This window comes from Lycorma delicatula, chromosome 1, assembly GCF_047948215.1.
Source record: "Lycorma delicatula isolate Av1 chromosome 1, ASM4794821v1, whole genome shotgun sequence".
Taxonomy (NCBI): Eukaryota; Metazoa; Arthropoda; class Insecta; order Hemiptera; family Fulgoridae; genus Lycorma; species Lycorma delicatula.
In genome coordinates, this window is record NC_134455.1 from 207,307,082 (window position 1) to 207,326,775 (window position 19,694).

General features: G+C 33.8%; 1 protein-coding gene across 5 annotated transcripts in view; it reads right to left on the minus strand.

The window, feature by feature from the left end:
• Positions 1-19,694, minus strand: part of LOC142327837 (transducin-like enhancer protein 4) — a 201,691-nt gene that overhangs the window by 35,099 nt on the left and 146,898 nt on the right. For all 5 annotated transcript variants that reach the window (XM_075371188.1, XM_075371196.1, XM_075371205.1 and 2 more), the window contains 2 exons: positions 4,941-5,042; positions 2,349-2,402 (listed from right to left, as the gene is read on the minus strand). In XM_075371188.1, the coding sequence (XP_075227303.1) occupies positions 2,349-2,402; positions 4,941-5,042 (156 nt within the window). The remainder of the gene's footprint in view (positions 1-2,348; positions 2,403-4,940; positions 5,043-19,694) is intronic.

The window sequence follows — 19,694 nt, forward strand, 5'->3', positions numbered from 1 at the left end:
TATGGTGGACATGTACTTGCTGGCATTCAGCGACCTAGGCGTGGCAGCGAATTTCTGTCTAGACGAAGTAAATTTTAATTTATGGATGCCATATATATTTTTAGTAGTTGATGGAGTGCGTTTAACCATTTTAGTAAATATATGGCAAGTGAGCGGTTGGGACACGTAAGCCAGTGGTATATGGCACTGCGCTTAGCCGCTCACGCAGTTAGTTTCGCTCTAGGAGCTATTTATGACACTGGTCGCTAAACTGTTTCGAGGCTCAGTAGCCGTTTGTGACACAGACATTCGCTCTTATGCTTTAGGGCGACCAAATCGGGTGGTAGCGGAAGAAATACCATGCAAACCAAATGCTGACTAAAGAACATAAAAAAACTGACCGCTACGGGAAACGCCAGTAACCATATAACCCAGGCGAAGCTGCGACAATGAGCTAGTTTATATATAAAAATGAAACGACAAAATTAAAATATTTAACTTCTTCCCCCCAAAAAAAAATATATATTTGCAGAATTTAACACACAAGAAAAATAATCCTCGGGATAAATTGCAATAAATAATTGTAACAGATGTGAATATAACAACATGAACTGAAAAAAGACACGGGAATTATAATATAAAAATCACTAAGTCTGCATACGAGGCGATAACAAAAAAAAAACTATCTGCTACTCAGTCTACATACATGTAACAAGCCTTTGCGATTTGGTTCTACCAACACTGATTAGCTGAGCCGTTACGTTCTTTTTATAAGTGGACTGGCTTAAATTATTTACTTTTAAATAATAATATCAAATTACAAGACAGAATTAAAACGGTATAACATTTTGTCATGGTTTTTTTAACCTATGATTACGGTAACCAACAAGACTTACGGTTCTTGTTTGATAATGTAAGGGATACATAATTTTTGCTGAAATTAAATCATTAATTTTTAATATAATTAATAATTATAAAAAGCTACATTCAGAGAATTTTATTTCGAAATTCCTAAGTTCAGCGGTTCAATTTTTAGACGAACAGACAACCTAATACACTAAGGTCACCATCCACTTCAATAAATTCTTAAAATATTAAACGTACAGTCCTAGCAATTTTTCTAAAATCTACCAAACATTAGGATTTGAATTAGAATGGCAGTTATAAAAATAATTACAGGAAATCGATTCCCGATAAGGGCCTGACATTTTTCACCAATCCACTCATTATCTCATCTTTCTCGTTAAAATATGTTTGCAACAGATCGTAATATTAAAATAAAAGACTCAAATAATACTATCAATTTACAGGTAAATGGGATTTTTTAATTAAGAATCAATCAGACAGAAACTAGCAGAGAGCAAGTAAAAAGGTTAAAAATGATCAATGTTCAAGATTTTCCAAATTAATAGAAATAATGTAATACTGTCGCACTTACGTCCGTTCACAATAAAATGACGCGAGTGCGGAAAACAGAAGCGATAAACCGCTTCTAAGTGGCTCGGAATTGACAGATCTAAAAGACAAAATTGACGGCAATCCGCAGACGATATGTCAATATATTTTATTCAAGCATAGCATCGTTAAATCGCCTCCCTTTCGTAATGTGAAACGATTCAGCTTTCTATTACACGCCACTCAAGCTCTTTCTTCCGAGCTCCAAGAGCTAAAAACTTAAATAACCTTTAACTCAGAAACAAAATTTTCATTTATTCCCAAAAACATAAAATCTCTAAAAAAATTAACTTCTACCGCTTAAGTTATTTTTATTGATAAAAATAAGAAAATATTCCTAACAATTCCGACCGAAGCAAAAATTGATTCATTTTCCAAATAAAAGGTAAATTATTGTGACGAATATTTATCGAATTTATCCTGAAATAATTCAATTTTATCCTGCAGATGTTCAAAAGTAAACTTTCAAGCTTTATTTGAAATTATTATTGATTTAAAAGATGACATGAACCGTTCAATAATGTTATGAATAATGATATAACATCATCATGTTATATCAATAATGGTTCACTAAAAAGTAAAAAATTTGCCTTTAAATAAGTCGTACATTTTAATTCTTACAAATAGGGGTGACGAGCTTATAACAGTGGATCCAGGGACAATATAATGGGAATGAAGAGACACTATTAAAATGTATATCGATAAATTTTGCTCGTGCTCAAATTCTTTTACATGATGATTTAAAAGTTACAAAACTTTTGTAAATTGAAACTATTTATTTAAATTCATAAATTATTCGACTAACATTTGGAGAAACAGCAAATTAAAGGTAAAGAATATTAACTCTAGTAGATTCTTTCCGATAGTCGAGACGTTTAAGCCAAAGCATTCTTAATACAATTTGTTACACTCACCTCACTGGCATCGTCCACCACGAGGTCTTGATCACTCTTCTCAGCATCGCTAGCCTGTAACATATACTACGAATATTTATTTATTCATAAAGCACCTCAAAAAAAATTATTTAAAAATATTAAATTGTCAGCATTAACAAGTATAAATAAAATACATGCTACACTATCACCCGTTGAAAATTATAACTTACTTATAAAATATTTTTCTTTCGTGTATAATTTCAAATAACACATAATATATATATATAACTATTTATTTATAGTTATTATATAACTAACTATTTTATTACACAACTTAATTAATTTTAATTAGAGATAAGTGATATTTGTTAAATTAAAAACATAATCAAATGATAGAAACATATATCTACGGATAGGTAATATATTATAATTTTATTTTTAATAAAAGAGATAATTGCAGGTTTGGAAAAATGAACTTCGAGCGACACAAATTGTTCTCGAAACTGAAACTAAACTAACTTCTCAATGTACATACCGTTTAGAACACGAAGAAAGTTTGAATCTTTACGGATATTTTTAAATAAACCCTGAATTATTTCTGTTATATCACTCCAGGATATTATTTACAAAATAACAGATTTAAAAAAACACCAAAAACTAAGAATTAATAACAAGTTTAAAAATTTTCATAAAAATAATCTTCAATGAATCAAATAAAGAATACCCTCAAGAAAACTAATTGTTACGTTTTATCTGTCACCAAGAAACTATAATTTACACTCTTCCCATTATTTTGCATTTTGAACGTTTCTTCCCTTATTAGATAAACGGAATTAGCCTAAGAGACTATTCGAAGTATAAAAAAAAAAACGAACAGAAGGTAATACCAGAATATCATAAAAGTAAAGTAATTAAACTCAACAAAAATACATATATTTATCATACAGTCCAATCACTCATTTAAAGAAATAAATACTATAATTAAAAAAATAAAAACTAAGCACAAGACCGATAATATAATTTGACCTTACAATACGTAATTTCACAGTTAGCGATCTCATTAAAAATATCAATCCAGTTAATATACGTTCACGAATATTCATAAAGAAAAACGCAGAAGTAAATTTGTAAATAACAGCTAATTCGCATAGGTATAAACGATATAACCCAAAAAATATCATCTGCTCCAATCGCTGAGATAGAATCATAACTGAAACTCGTTTATATCTAGTCCTATTAAGCACGATCATTATTAACAGGAATTGTAAAAAAAAATATAAAAAAAAACGACCTATCCCCGAAATACTTAATATATTCAGAAATATTTAAGACTATTCTTTCATTTGAAAATTATCACCTCACCGATTTTAATCATTTCTTCGATCAAACAGGTACGGAATCAATTGTTTGTAATTAATATCAGAAACTGATTACCGCACATTAATAAGAATGGTAAATATTTTCAAGTTTTTACGGTTTCCGATCGCTAAAATCATTAAATAAAACAACAAAAATATTAACATATATTAAAACATAAACATACAAACAAAATATGAACAATGACACTATCGTATGAATTTATAAAAATATATTATTTTAATAAACGACTAAAATAAATAAACGCGACCTGTCATGTGGTGACAAAAAAATACTGACTTTTATTCTTTTTTATTTAGTTTGATCTAAACTACACGGCGAACAAGAACGAATGCTATCTGGAAGTTGTCCTTGACAATTCTAATAAACGGAACATACAACAGTTCGACAAATATTCGATCCTCTGATTAAGTATCATGTACGGTCAACTTCGAAGATGAAATATCTAGTAACTGGATCGGTAGATTTTCGTGAAATATACGCAAAAATTTAACCTAAGTTCTGCGTTCATTGACTGCCTTCAAATAATTTACTCCAGCTTGATTTTTTTTATGTTAAACCGAAAAAAGAGGCTATTTTTAAACTCTGATTCCAGTTAATGTAAGGCCTTTACTTTGACTGATCGTAACTTGCAAAAATCAGTAACCAGACATTTTAAAACATTATTCGTCATAGTGTTTTAAATAAATCGGCTGAATCACACATTATTAAATTTTTACACTTTTCTACTAAGATTCTAGGTAGAATTTTTTGTTAATATAACGATTTAATGACTGTTCAGCAAATCTTTACAGAAGACACTGTAAAATAAATAAATATTCTGCGTCGTAAGGGGCGATGCAATTTCTTCAAAAAAGTAGCAAGATCGATGTTTTCGCGAGAAATTATTGGGTAATAAATACTTAAACTAAATGTTATTCCTTCCTTCTTCCAAGTTTTAGTAATAAACAAACAAAACGAAAGTACATCGAATAAAGGTATAACACAACGACAAAAATACGGCCTTCTAGATTAAAAAAAAGTGCCTCTGAATTAGAAAATAATTAAATAAACGTAACTAAAAGACACAAAATAGATTTTTACAAATTAAAAAAAAATATACGAACTAATCATTTCAGTTATGTAAACAACGAAATAAGAACTTATGATCACACAAAAAAGTGGCTTTAATGGAAAAAATTTGATTCATGTTAAAAAATCGTCACATTTAGAAATTCAATTGCAAAATTAGTAACAGCCGTAACATTAACTTACATGGCAGTCTTTTTCCTCTTTCTTCAATTTTTTATGTTCAGGCTCTGGTAATGGACTTCTCGGCCTGTATTTCTCTCGTTCAGCTGGAGATATTGAATTTCTCTAAAAAAAAATAAAAATAAAAAAGTAAACATAAGAAAAGAGCATGTAACAAGAGTTCCTCCAAGAGGAAAATACCATCGAAAGCATATTCCACGTAGTAATAATATTAATAAAACTTTATAATATAAGGAAAATAAAAAAATATACGACTATACGAAATCATAAGTATCAATGAATACTATAGACCTGTAAGCAGTATTACAAATAAATTTAAATTTAAAACATAAATCAATCCAATTTTTTGATTTACAATTAAATTTAAAAAAATCTTAATTTTACCTGCGAGTACAGCTTACATCAGTAAACAACCAATAAAATGTGTTTTCTCACTTTCAGATACTAAACTATGGAAGATTTAATTACTGTAAACACACACACAAATTTTCTCTCCATTAAAGCGAAACTAAAGTTTGCATTTACCTCCGCCAACGGTGATTTTTAGTACTCCCGGTCGCAAGCGCGGAGCCTCGTCATGTAAGTAATGGAGCGGGAGGAGTATAAGGAGTATACCAGGTTCGATCTGGCGCCGGATTGTAACACCCTGTTATGGAGCCTCTGCCTAGGATACCAGGTGAAAACGGTATCCTAGGCAGACGGTAAAAAGGTGGTCAACGGTCTTGAAGGCGGACAATGAAGAAATTCCCAACGACGGACAGGGCGAAGAGACGAGGAAGTAAGCCCGAAGAGAATCCAGGGTAGAGTGTGCTCTGTGAGCTGTGGTGGAAGCAAACCTACTAAGACAAGGAAACTCCAAACTAACATCCCTGGTCTTCCAGGTTGGAGTTCTTGCGTCGGGCTAACTCCCGGCTATGTAAAGAATCTATTGTTTACGAAGCCAGGAAACAAGCCTCGGTACGGACAGGGAGAATTAAATAGAGTACGAATACGAAGGTAAATAAGGGATTACGGAAAAAGGTAAGAATATAGATTGGAAATTGGCGACATTACATGTGATAACGATGTTGGCACCGGGGAGGATGAGGGAAGTGGCGCCGGAACTGATTCGTTGTAGGATGGATGTGGTGATGCTGCAGGAGATGAGAAGGCGCGGTAGTGGACACATTGATAAAAAGGATTTCTCTGTATTGTACAGCGGAAGGGTAGATAGGGCAAGTTATGATGGGACCGGTTTCTTTATCAGTAAAGAAATGAGAAGAATCGAACCAGTGTCAGAAAGGTTGTGTATAATAAAGCTGAAAGGTAAATTTAGAAATGTTACTATAATGTCTGTGTATGCTAGGCGGAGTAGCGGGAAAAGGAGGATTTCTATGATGTGTTGGCGGAGAAGGTGAATAGCGTTCAGAAATATGACATGATAGTGATACTGGGGGACTTCAATGCTAACGTGAGGGGAGAGCCGTGGGTAAGGTCTGTTGCGGGTCGATGTTCTCTGCATGAGGAGTCAAATAATAATAATTTCTTACTGGCGCAATATGCAAAAAGTAATAGGATTGTAATTAAGAGGACAGGATTCCCTCATAAAAGAAAACACCTAGGAACTTGGAAGCCCCGGGACCGGATATGGTCAATTAGATTGACCATGTCTTAGTCACAATTAGATATGGGTCACGATTTCAGATCTCCGTGCGATGAGAGGGCCGAGTTGCTATTTTGGTGATTTATTGGTAAGAGCCACGATTAGGCTAGGCAATATATGTAAAGAAAGGGGTATGAAGAGATTCAAATGGGATGTAGATAAGCTGAAGATTGAGAAGGATAGAACAGCTACCATGAAAGCTTGGACTTGGAGCTAGTCCAAGTGATGCGGGACATAATGGAGGAAGTAAATGTGGAAAGTCAGTGGAGGAATATAGAACGAGTTTTGGAAAGTGGTTCAGGAGACCATAGGAGTGAGAATAGCGCGAAGAATGAGTGATATGATGGGGAGTGGGAGGCGGAGGTGAGGGAGAGGGATGAGGCTAGCCAAAGGATCATGGAAAAGAATACAAGAAGTGCTCGGAATAAATACAATGAATTAAGAAGAAGCGTGAGGCAATGATGAGGAAAGTGGAAGAACTGCAAGCAGTACGTGTTAGAAATCAAAGCCGAAGATTTTATAAAGCGATGGGTTGGTTTAGAAACTGATAACAGCCAAGCATAAAAGGCTGAAAGGATAAAGCTGGACAGATTGTCGATAATAATTGAATTTTAGAGAGATGGACCGAGCACTTTGAGAAGGTTTTGAATGGGAATGATGTGGAAAACTTTGGGGTTTTGAATGGGATGATGTGGATGAACTATTTAATAACAGCCGTACCGCGATGAGCGATCATAACAAAAGAGAAGGAATGGAAGTGTATGGATTTGAGTTACGTAGAGAAAGTAACAGCAGGTTAAGCAATGATATGGTTGTAACGGAACCTACCAGGGACGAATTTGAAATGCAATATCAAGATTAAAAAATAATAAAGCTCCTGAGGAGGATGGTGTGGTGAACGAGTTGATTAAATATGGAAGTGATGGATTAAAGCGGAAAGTTTATAAATTGATATTGATGACTTAGAGAAATGAAAGGTTATCTGATGAATGGAAGACAAGTTTGATTTGCCCGGTTTTTAAAAAGGGTAATAAGATGGTATATAATAATTATAGGGGTAACTCCTAGCTTAGTATAGTATATAAGATCTTTATAATAAATATTTTAATGCAAAAGCTTATTCCGTTTGTGGAGGCGGTTCTCGGTGATTATCAGTGTGGTTTTAAAAGGGGACGGACTACAGTGGACCAGATCTTCGCGACAAGGCAAGCAGTGGAAAAATGTGGGTAATGTGATACTGACCAGAATATTTTCTGTATTGACTACAAAGGGGCCTCTGGTAATGAATCAAGGAGCAAGATAATGGAGGCACTTGAACGATACCATTAAAACTATTCTGGTATATCATTAAAAGTGGTTACGTTGGTCATGATTACCGTAGATGAAACTATTCAAGGGTGAAGATGGGTAATTCTGTGGGTAGGTGTTTTGCAAAAAGTCCGGAATGAGACGGGGGATGCATTATCATCTCTCTTGTTTAATGTGGCACTTCAGGAAGCGGTTGGGAGTGTGGTCGGAGATGGGACCATCATAAACAGAATCTGGCAGGTGTGTGCATATGCGGATGATGTGGTCGTCATGGCAAGGTCGATACCGGCATTGAAGGAGGCATTCGGTCTGCCGGAAGATGGTGGTAGAGGTGTGGAACTTACGATTAATGAAACTAAAACTGTATGAAGATATCGCCGTCAGCAAGCAGGAGACTTGCAAGGGATATAAAAATAGGAAATTATATTTTCAAGCACGTTGAATGTTGTGTATTTTCGTGTATTCATAGGTAGTAGTGGAAAAGTGTCGGATGAGATAAACAGAATGATAATGGCGGATAAGAGCTTTCTATACCAGTATGAAGTTATTTAAGTCTCGCTTCTTATCAAGAGCAATTAAGATGAAGCTATATGAAACTCTAGTAACACCTGTGGCATGTTATGTTTTGAAACATGGTGTTGATGGTGAATGACGCATCGAAGCTGAGAGTTTTTGAATGAAGAATAATGAGAAGAATCACTGGACCGATCTGTAAGAACGGAGAGTGGAGAGCGAGAAATAATGTTGAAGTTAATGACTTACTGGAAAATGAAGAAGTTGTAAGATTCATCAAATAGGGAAGAATTAAATGGGTGGGTGATGTGGCAAGAATGGAAGAGGAGAGGATGGCAAGGAGGATATGGAAGGAAACAAGGTACAATAAAAGAAGAAAAGGAATACAACGGAATAGATGGATGGATGGATGTGGAATGTGACTTGAGGACGCTTGGCGTATTCAATGGGAGAAGACAGGCAGAGGATCGAGGTAAATAGCGGGCTATGTTCGGGAGGCCAGGGGTCACATCGGCCAGTAGTTCAAGAAGTAAGTAAGTAAAAATTGTAATTAACAAAATATATCGATTGTCATTTATTACACAATGTAAGAAAAAGCACTGACGCACATAATGTACAACTCGCTTATACCTAGCACATTAACAATCATTAAACACTGTTTTCTAGGTGAATAATATAAAAGAAGTAAAATAGTTGACTTCGTCATTTAGGTACAGGTACCACTTAAATCAACGGATGAAAACCGCTAATAAAGCATACATAAAAACATAAATATCAGATTATTAAGTCAGATGAAACCACTTAAAAGATCTCAAGAGCTGAAAAATCGTTGGTCTACTTCAAAACAGCTAACAATCATAAACAACCACACACGTTCAAACAATCATATAAATTATCTCACCGAAGCTCTACTAAGTGACAGGTTAATGTTACTTTATAAAACTTATGTGGTAATTGAAAACAATCTTTTGATTGTCATCAAAAGATAACAATCGATCTATAACGATCCCATCAACTTAATTTGCGATAGGAGACAATCATGAAACTGTAAATGAGAATATAAAATTACATCGAGTACTTTTTCAATAAAAATTTATTACGTTCTACCTAACGATATTTAATTAACAAATAGCAACGTTAAAAATCAAATATTTGTTTCACATAAACAATAAAATAAATATTAACGAGAAAAATTGTTTAATTATCATTTAAACCCAGGCCTACTTTTCCACACACAATAAAAAAAACAAAACGGAACAAAAACAAAAAAGAGAAAACGTGAGATAAAATCCAATGGAAGAGAATAAGCACGGGGACAGGATGGTCATAGAAATAATTCAATTGAACTCCCTTCGTGTGGCGACGGTGGCAGAATTGGGATTGTTATAAATATTTATAAACGTAGTATTTATTTTACAACGTGTGGCTATTACGTTCGCACGCACGAACACACGCATCAATGACCAAAGAGGGGTGCCCGGAGTAACCGTGGGGGAGGGGGGCAAAGGGTAGCGACAACAGACAACTCGAATTCCGGCGAGAGAATAAATAAAATGTTACTGGGGGGTCTGCAGAGCACAGGGTTACAATGAAAGTAGGGTTAGCGGAGTAGAGGGTCACGGGGCCACAATGAATTAACTCTTTGTAGATAGACAAACAGAGAGGATGAGACAGAGAGAGAGTGAGAGAATAGTTCGTAAGTATTAGTATGTATGCATGAGTAGGTGAGTGCGCGTGAACTGTGCAGAATGGATACTCGACCTCAAAATTCCCTTTGACAATTCCAGCTAAAAATACCGTGTCGAGTAAATATTACAAAAAGCAGAATAGGGTAGGGGTGATGAAATATCACGTTTTTGAGGTTAGATTTGCTTTGGCGCTCTGCGTTTTTACCTATATATATATATATACACACACTCCTAAAAATTCTCTCTTTTCATGCAGCAGAATGCGGGAAGATTCAGCGAGCTATTTTCCTCCCTTATAAACGCAACCCGACTCATAATCATATAGTGTGCGTGAGCTTACCAAATAAACACCGTTAAAAAACGGGATATAACAGAAACAACGGTATAAAATTACTCTTTCAGAACAGCAATTGCGACTACTCTCAACGTGTCACTCCTCTTCCACCAGATTGCACCAGAAAAATAAATGAAAATTGTAATTCTTCTAAACATACTGCGATTTACTTCCGAAAAATGACAAAATTATTGTTTATTATAATTAATATTACAGTTTGTAACAGCCCTTGTGAACTAATATAACAACGTAAACCGAAAAAGTAGTTAGCAAAAAATAACAAAAATTGTTTTAATGTATTTGAAAAGAGTAACGCAAAGCCTCCACAAGTCCGAAACAGATAAAACAAAGTACTTTCTAAAATTCTATATTTTATATTTTCTACAATTTAATTAGAGATATCGTACTAAAGAGATGATTCAATCCAGGAAAAATAACATTTTCGGAAATTTATTTCACTAATAAAGTTAATAATAAGGACAAAAAAGTCACTAATAAAGACAAAAATAATATAGTCTATAAACTCTATATTAAATAACTTCTTCACGTTTACAGCTTTTTAAAATAAAAACTCATACACTGTATACATCCAAATAAAAATATACATTAGCTAAATTTGAATAATTTTTATACACACATACACGCACAGAAAGAAAGAGCGCAATATTCGTCTTAAAAATAAACTGTGTCTTCGAAGGTTATCTTACAAAACTGAACGGTTCGTAAACCTGAGTGTAGGAAAAAATGAATTTTATAATACATAACATCTTGTTATTTTCAGCGTTACTCCTATGAATATCAATTTATTTAAAGTAATTTTACAGGATTATGGAAAATTATGCATTAAAATCATCCTTTGGCCCCCTCTTTTGCCGGTAATGAATTTGTAAATTTCATAATTTTGGTAAGAGATTAACTAAACAATCGAAAAATACGGTACGTAACTCATATTTGTCAATACAACTGTTTCGCTGTATAGTAAATAGTCTTTTCTATGAGACGATCGAAGTTTCCAATAATTTTGATGAAAATTCTGGTTTCCTTCATAATCCTCAACTTCATTGTTAAATAATATTCTGAAACTATTTACATAATCTGAGCGTAGTGAAGGGCAAAAAAAGCTCTCTAGGCTGACAATCAATTTTTCAGATATTACCGCTACGATGGAACCGAACTAAATTACTTTTTTTTACATTTAAATAAAAAAAAACTATTCTTAAATTCTTCTCGTGAAAATAATTTTTTATATACTCTTAGCGAAGTTAAATAACTTTAAAGATGAACAAGATACTTTTTCACGCGTATTTTTCATAACACCCATAAGCTTTCTTCAAAGCAAAGCAAAAATTAACAATTTTTAAAATTACATAAACCTAATTTTTTCCTTCTTGTGGTACACAAGAAGTAATTGTGTTCTCTTCAAAGAAACCTTTTACTTCTGTGACGATTACTTTTAATATCGTTTACTATGGAAGGATTTTATTAACTAATTGCACACAATAGTTTAAAATGTATTTCATTTAACGGAGAAATCTACAATACTATCTTCCAGAATACGTCAGCGGCGGAATAATTCTCATATTTTTCAGTATTTGAGGTAATTTTGAAAACGGTTAACTTTGTTTTAAAGAACCTTATAGCTAAATCTAATCAAGATTAAAAGCAAAATTCTAATTCTCAGTCGGGTCGATCCTCCAAATGATGAAAGCTAATTCAAGGACATGTATGGTGTAAGAAATTATTAATACGGTTAAAATTAGCGATTATGTCTTTATTACATTAAGATGACTTCATTATAAATTAAAGTTTTATAACGGAAATTATTTTGGAATACTATTAATTTTTAAGAAAAAACTCAGAAAGAAGAAATTAGAAAATACTGAAACTGGCAGAGTTGGACATCATCATTCTCTACTACAGTCAACATAAATTCTAAAACTATTCCGAACAATAATCAAGCAAATATTTATTTAAAGTCTATTCACCCAATTAAAGAAATTTATCATAAGAAACACGCACATGCCTAAAAATTAAATACGTAATAGTCATCACAATGATCTCGTTCCACACTTTAAATAAAAATATAGAGAAGATCCAGTAAGGTAATTTTTTTTAATGCACTGTAAAATAATCACATTTTAGGAGCGATGAATGAACTAAAGGATAAAAAATACTGTATATCAGCAAATAACAAAAGTCACTTATTTACATTTTAGCTGCCACTGTTGCTGAATAAAGAAATAAGTCGAGACCGTGGAATCTTCGAGGGTGATATAAAAGGGTGGGCGATGAAATAAGGGATGCCGGAGGGTTAGGGTACTCAATCACAGCTAAGAATACAATTACAAGTTAACTTGTTAATTAAAGTAATTGATCCAGTACCGGCAGTGGCAGCAAGAGTAAAGCGAAGGGGAAATACAGGAGGGGTGCTTGCGACGCTACAAGACGCAGTAGCGTCACAATTAGTTTAAGTGTATACCGTCAGGGCAAAGAGAGAGACAGAAACGGGGGATCATAGAGTGAGAAAGTGAAACAGAAAAAGGACGAGAGAGAAAACGTCTCTTCACTTTCTATCCCCTTAAAGTTTTCCTCTTAATTCCTTTTTCACTACCGCCCTTTTCCCACCTTCTCTAGTCGGTAAAAAGACAAAAACCGGAGACACTCTACTCGTCTACTTGACACACAGTTAGTGTTATTTTTCCGAGCTCTCTTAGTCGCCGTCTCTTTCTCTATACCACTCCAGATCTCTAGACTCTACAGTTCACTTCACCGACTGTACTCGTGCAGCAACCGACTAAGAGAGGAACTGTTTTGTTGTCACAAATGTTTGAACACACTATACCGGCAGCGAGTGTAGTGTGTTGATTGTTCGGTGAATGATTCCAGTGTACACTATACACTCTACATCTGTTGTCAAGTTTTAAATTGCAACCCCTGGTCTCCAATTCCCTTCCAGTAATACTGATGATTCGCTCTCTACAAATATTTACACAGTTTTACAGTACCATCAGCCCAACTCACCCGACCTCACAGCCCTTAATTCATACGCCAACACAAACGCGCGCGCACATCCACACACTTAACATTTCTATTATATATAAAGCTGTTCATAAACCGAAAACATACTCAAAAATACAAGGATTAAAAGAAATACTGGAACTCCCTAAACATTTAAAAAAAAATCCATAGATTAAAAAGAACCCGATAAGGATGGTAACAATGCTGCCGAATCAAATTCATTTGAATAGAGGAGGTTACTGAAAATATAAATCGCATAAAAATGTATAATTTAATTTTAGTTTCTATCCATAGAAATTAATATTCCAATAAAAATATTTATTTTACGCAAACTTATGAAACTAATCCAAAATGTTTAAGACATGAGACTACTATTAGTAATAAAAAAATTACGATTTTTCCGCTATTCACTTTTTTTCTTATTCCACCAAGTTTTTTTTTTTTTTTTTTAGTTACTCTACTGATAGTGTGTTTTACCCCTATCAAGACAAATATATTAATCGTATTACAATACCATGGCTGATACCAAAATTAAACATAACAGATGCGGCCTCTCCCATTAATTCTACACAATTCAGTTATACGAAGCGCCTATGTAGGTATGATATAATATGGAATATCACATAAGTATAATATGGAGTCAAAGTGGCTCCTGATTTATCATCAAAAAAGGCACAGGAAGTGGTAATGGATGACTGAAGAGATTTTCGGCAAAAACAACTGAAAGATGCAAAGCGGAAGCAAAATATCAAGAGATTTACTGAAATATCCGCAGGACATAATGAAAGAAAATTGAAGCGGGAAAGAAGGCTCGGATTAACAATAAATTCAAGGAAATCGAAGATGTAGTAAGAAGGACGATGCATTTAACATCCGTATATAGGAAGAGGAGACCATTTAACAAGAAAACAGTTAAAAATAAGATGACTGGTATCGCAGAAGTATAATTGAAAGGCAGTATGAGCGAGCTCATGTAGTCATCATGGCTGACCAGTATATCAGCCATGAAGATTTAACAAGCCAGCAATAGTCGCTGTGAACCTAATGTTAGACGCAATGAGCGGGCCGAAAACACGACTGCCGAAGAAAGATGAGCCACTGGTCATGTCAGAAATGGTAAAACGCCTGCCCCGGATGATGTTACCGTAGAAGGGATTAAGATAATGGAGAAACCCACACGATGATTTTCACTGCTTTCTTAAACGAGGTGACCTACAATTCAATCTGTAACGAGAATGAGTTTAACGCCACTTTTGTAATTTTTGTAAGAAAGTTGCTTTCAGAGGTTGGGATAATAAATAACAGGATTATCAGAAGATCTGAAGATAATTCTCCATTGGATTCACGCTTGACTACATTAGATATGAGGTTTCCAGGATGGTAGCGCAGTTCTTTTTCTACTTTGGCGTTTTTCGAGAGAAGTTCTTTGTGAGCGATGCCAAGAAGTGAACTCTGACGTATACGCATGCCGTAAAGACGTACATATTCTCAGAAGAAAAAATGATAACGCCAAATTTTTAAATTACAAAACATTTGATACAACTATAAGAAGACATTTGACGGTATGGGAAATTACACTAAGGACTCAAGTTGGTCATAAGGATAAACGTATCCTTGATTAGGGCTTGAGGTAAAGATTTTTTTTATGTATAGATAGTGTACTTTTTTTTTAATTTTGAATATAATTTCCGAAAGTTGCGAAAATTATAAATTATTCTCGCTGTGGCTCAGCAACGGGAAATTACATCTTTATCTCTTAAAACTCCAGAGAAAATAAAATAAATTTACTCATTCAATACATAAAACATCATTTAAAAGATTACGTTTCAAGCGTGCTCAAAAATATTTTTCCATACTTAAACTCAACCAAGTTTTCAAAGTGCAAGGTATTTATTTTTATTTATCTTCACCCGTTCGTTAATGATTTCTAGTTTTTAATTTCATCAGAAAAAAATGCTATGTTAAACGGTTATTGAAACAAACTGAAATATAGGAAAACCTTCAAGAACCGTTAACAAACAATTTTACTTTAAATTTTTCATTTTTTAACGATTTTTTTTTTTTTCAATATTCTGCAAGTATTAGTTCAGTTTAAGTGCTTTTTATTAGTAGGTAACATGTACACAAACTAAGAACATAAAGGTCAACCGCGCAGTGGTGTGAGGACAATTGCATCTAAAACAAATCCAGTTAGATTTATATCACGTCCGTGTATTTTTTAACTTTATATACAGGATAAAGATACAGGTAGAATTACATCATGAAACACATCAAATGTGAACCCAATCAAAGAATTTGTGTTTAACGCTAAACTCCAACTACTTGTGTGTAACGTGCATATTATAATTCCAAAATCGATTATCGATGTTACAGTAATGAAGAAGGCTATCTTAATAAACTAAAAAAGAAATGAAAATTTTAACTATTGGTCATCGTTGTTAATATAAGAATAATTAATTACTTTATTCAGGTCCGGGTAAAAACGCAATGAAAGTTTTTGTTTAAATTATATAGAAAAACTTCGAAAATATAAAATCGTATTCTCTTTTAAGTGGATACTGCACAGAGAGAAAGAAATAGCGTATAACAAGACCGCAATAGCACGTAGGGGTACGGAACGGAAAATCTAACAACTGATGGAACAGTAGTTTATGGAGTGTGTAAACACGCGACCCGACATCCTGGTCGCGTAGCAATAAACCCTAAACCTGCTTCTATCTCTTTCTACGGCTATTCTTCGCTCTCTCTTATTACACCGTCGTTCCCGCCTTTCCATCATCACGATCCCAAGGGGTGTGATAAAAGAACACTACACTTAACAACCGAGGGACCCCCACCGATCATTCTGTTACACCCTACCCCTCGCACCAGACCTCTTCTGTTGCTGTCGGAGGCAAACAGGCAACCTCTTTTTATTGCTCATTACAAATTTAATGTTGCCAAGCAGGAAGGGAACTAAGTAAGCGAGCAAGAGGGTGAGTGCGGAAGGTTTTAGTATTAAATGTACTACCACGAAGGCGTAACATAGACCTCGCTGAACCGCTTTAGTAAAATACGACATGACTTTTAACGTTTTCTGAACGGATAATACATTTCGGAACATTTATCTATGAAATCGACAGACATGCCAACTACTTTATGATGAAAATGCTGTAACATTTTTTACTACTTTTATTTCATAAATATTTATCCGATAAACAGCGTTATACATACGAGTAGTTGAATTATCCGGGACAATACAAATAATAGGGCATACGTATACACATCATCATAATAATTTTTACCTTTTATCAAATATAAAATATTTAATAGTGGACATACCAACATATTTTTATACGAAGTGGTTTTACATTTCTCTCATATCTTAATGAGCACTTCGCACTTCGTCCGACTTAAGTACTCCGAACTGTAACATATGTCAAAAACAGAATCCGATCTGCGCCAATAGTACGGGTGCAAGGTACCTCACTATCAGAATAACCTTTTACCAAATGAAGTTGAACTTCCTTATTTATTCTAAATAGCTTAGAAAATTTCATCGCTTAGGATAAATATGAAATCAAGAAACCAAGAAAATTAAACATTTTATTTAATTTAGAAAAATTAATTTAACTAATTATTTTAATTTAGAAAATTTAATTTAGTAGAATTAACGGTATTAATATACTTTCTTACATCATCGAAGTTAAAAAACGCACAATAGTATCTATAAATTTGATATCTATTTACATTGTATGCTAAATTCAACGTTAAACAGCTTAACGAGAGAAAAATATTCAACGGTTGTGAAGTTGTAAGTCAAAATAAATTATCAACAAAATTTAATTTAAAATAAGATGAAAATAATGAACAAAAGATAATATCCTACAGTTTTCAGGTGAAATGAATGCAAATAATGAATACACTGAAAGAAGGGATAAGATAAAAAAACGAACGCTACAAAAATTACAATCCGAAGAAATAACTCAACGGAATACAAAAATTAATTAACTTAGGAAAGTATAAAATCAAGAGGCAGAAAAACAAGAAAATAATATTTTAAATAGAGGAATTCCTTAAATATTAACATTTTCATTTTATATTCGCATTGAAAGTGTAAAATAGTAACTTACGACACCCACACAAATTTTTTTTTAATTTCGTTTACCGTTTTCTAATTTAAAAAAAGTCTTAACACTTAGTCCTTATTGCCATAAAGTAATAATATAAAATGCTGTATAAAACTGACATAACAAAATTATAAACCGAAAGAGTAACATTAGATGATACGATAATGAACTGTTTTGTTTTTAAATTAACTCTATATAATAAATTAAAGTAATCCTAAAATATGAAATGAGTTTAAAGTTATCGAAGTTTTATTTGACAACATATTAACACGACCCTTATATTCGGTGTTCGACAAACAATTAGTTAAAAGTTAAAATAAACATCGAGTATCAGACGATCAACTTAAATACAAATAACAGCATGCATCATAAATATTATTATCAACCGATGAGCAATACTCTTTTCGACGAAATTATTCTCATTTCAATAATAAACTAAGAGAAGGGAGTGCTATTAAAATAAACAGTACACCATGCGTGAATAGGAATCCGAAATTCTTCGTGATTAACATCCATTCGAGAAAACTGTAGAGATAAGGCAGAACAACTACCTATCAGCCGGATCTAAAAAGTGTAAAATATAATACACAATGCCGGTGTGTCTAATATAAGAGCTGAAGAGTAGAGTAGTGTCGTCAGTAGATATGTTTTAATATAACATGTTCCGAGCCGAAGGATCAGGAAAGATCGTAAAGGGGAAAATAAAGTAAAGGAAACTAAAGTAAAAGAGAAGTAAAGAAAAGGGATACCACCGGATCAGGCCATAGAGCGCAGAGAGGCCATTAATACTGAAGCGAGCAAAGTAAAGAAAACCTCTTTTCCTTTCCTTTCTTTTCCCCCTCAGATCTCACCCTCACCCTTTAGCATCATCCTCTATTTCGTTCAGAGATACGAAAGAAGTCTGAAAAAAGATGATGGTTGGTCGGAGATAAATAGGCCTTTCTAAAGGTAACTCGGAACTGTAGGAGCGAGGAAGAACGGGAGAAGATGACTCGAAGGGGGAGTTCTGATGCTGCCGTTGCGATATTATGATGGTAAAAGGAACAAGAGGGGTGGAGTACAGTATGTGCGGGTGTGGTACTGAGATGAAATGATGGGGGTGGGATGAATGCGAGTGCGGGTGGAATTCACTGCTACCACCCTTCCGCCGCCACAGCGCTAATCCTCCATTCTTCCGCCCTCCTTTACCGCCTAGCCCGAGATAAGAGGGGAAACCGCATAAAACTCAAGTCGAAACCTGACACCACCGGATTTTCAAACCGAATACACTCGCACATCTGCTTCTCCGGGTAACACCAGTACTCTCAAACCCTATTCTCTATCTTTTCTTTTTCCTCCCGTCACCTTTTTTGTTATTTATTTTTCGTGGGCGCACATTTCTCTGTATTACATGCACAAATAAATACAATGATGTAAGCACCGTCACACATACATTAACACACGAGCGCGTGAAATTTTATGTTTAATTTATGTACAGTAAATGTTGCAACATATTCCACACCTCAAAAATAAACCAGAAAAATTTTACACAGGAAAGTTTATTTCCTCAACACTAGATTAACGTAATAAGACAAAACACGATACATAACTTGATAAGACAAAAAAATTACCTTAATAAAGCTAATAAATTCATACCATTTTTAATTTAAACTCATCAGAATCTGTTGAATTATTGCGAATAATTAAGTCCTTCTTGTAACCCACTTTTAAGATTAGAATTTTAAAGTGATTGCACTTGCTCTACTTGTGAGATAGGATTTAATTTGAAAATAATAAAACTGAGTAATTTATTTATTCGATTGATATTCCGAAAATTTCCGTGACAAGTGGTACCGACATTACCGTAGATATCAATGGCGGAATCTAACTGATGCAGATTAGAAACAAACTAAGGCTAAGACTGAATGAAAATGATTGGCTACCAAAAATTACACAACATAACTAAAAACTAAGTGTATCATCAACATTTAATAATAAAAATTACGAAAATCATAAACGAGTACTTAAATGGCATTCGTTTTTATCTACACCAAACAATTAGGCCAGCCACGTTTAGCACTGTCAGTGCTCTGACAGATATCTTTGTACTAAAAAACACTTTTCCCCATACTGTAAATTCCACATCACGAACTGCAAAAGGAGGTT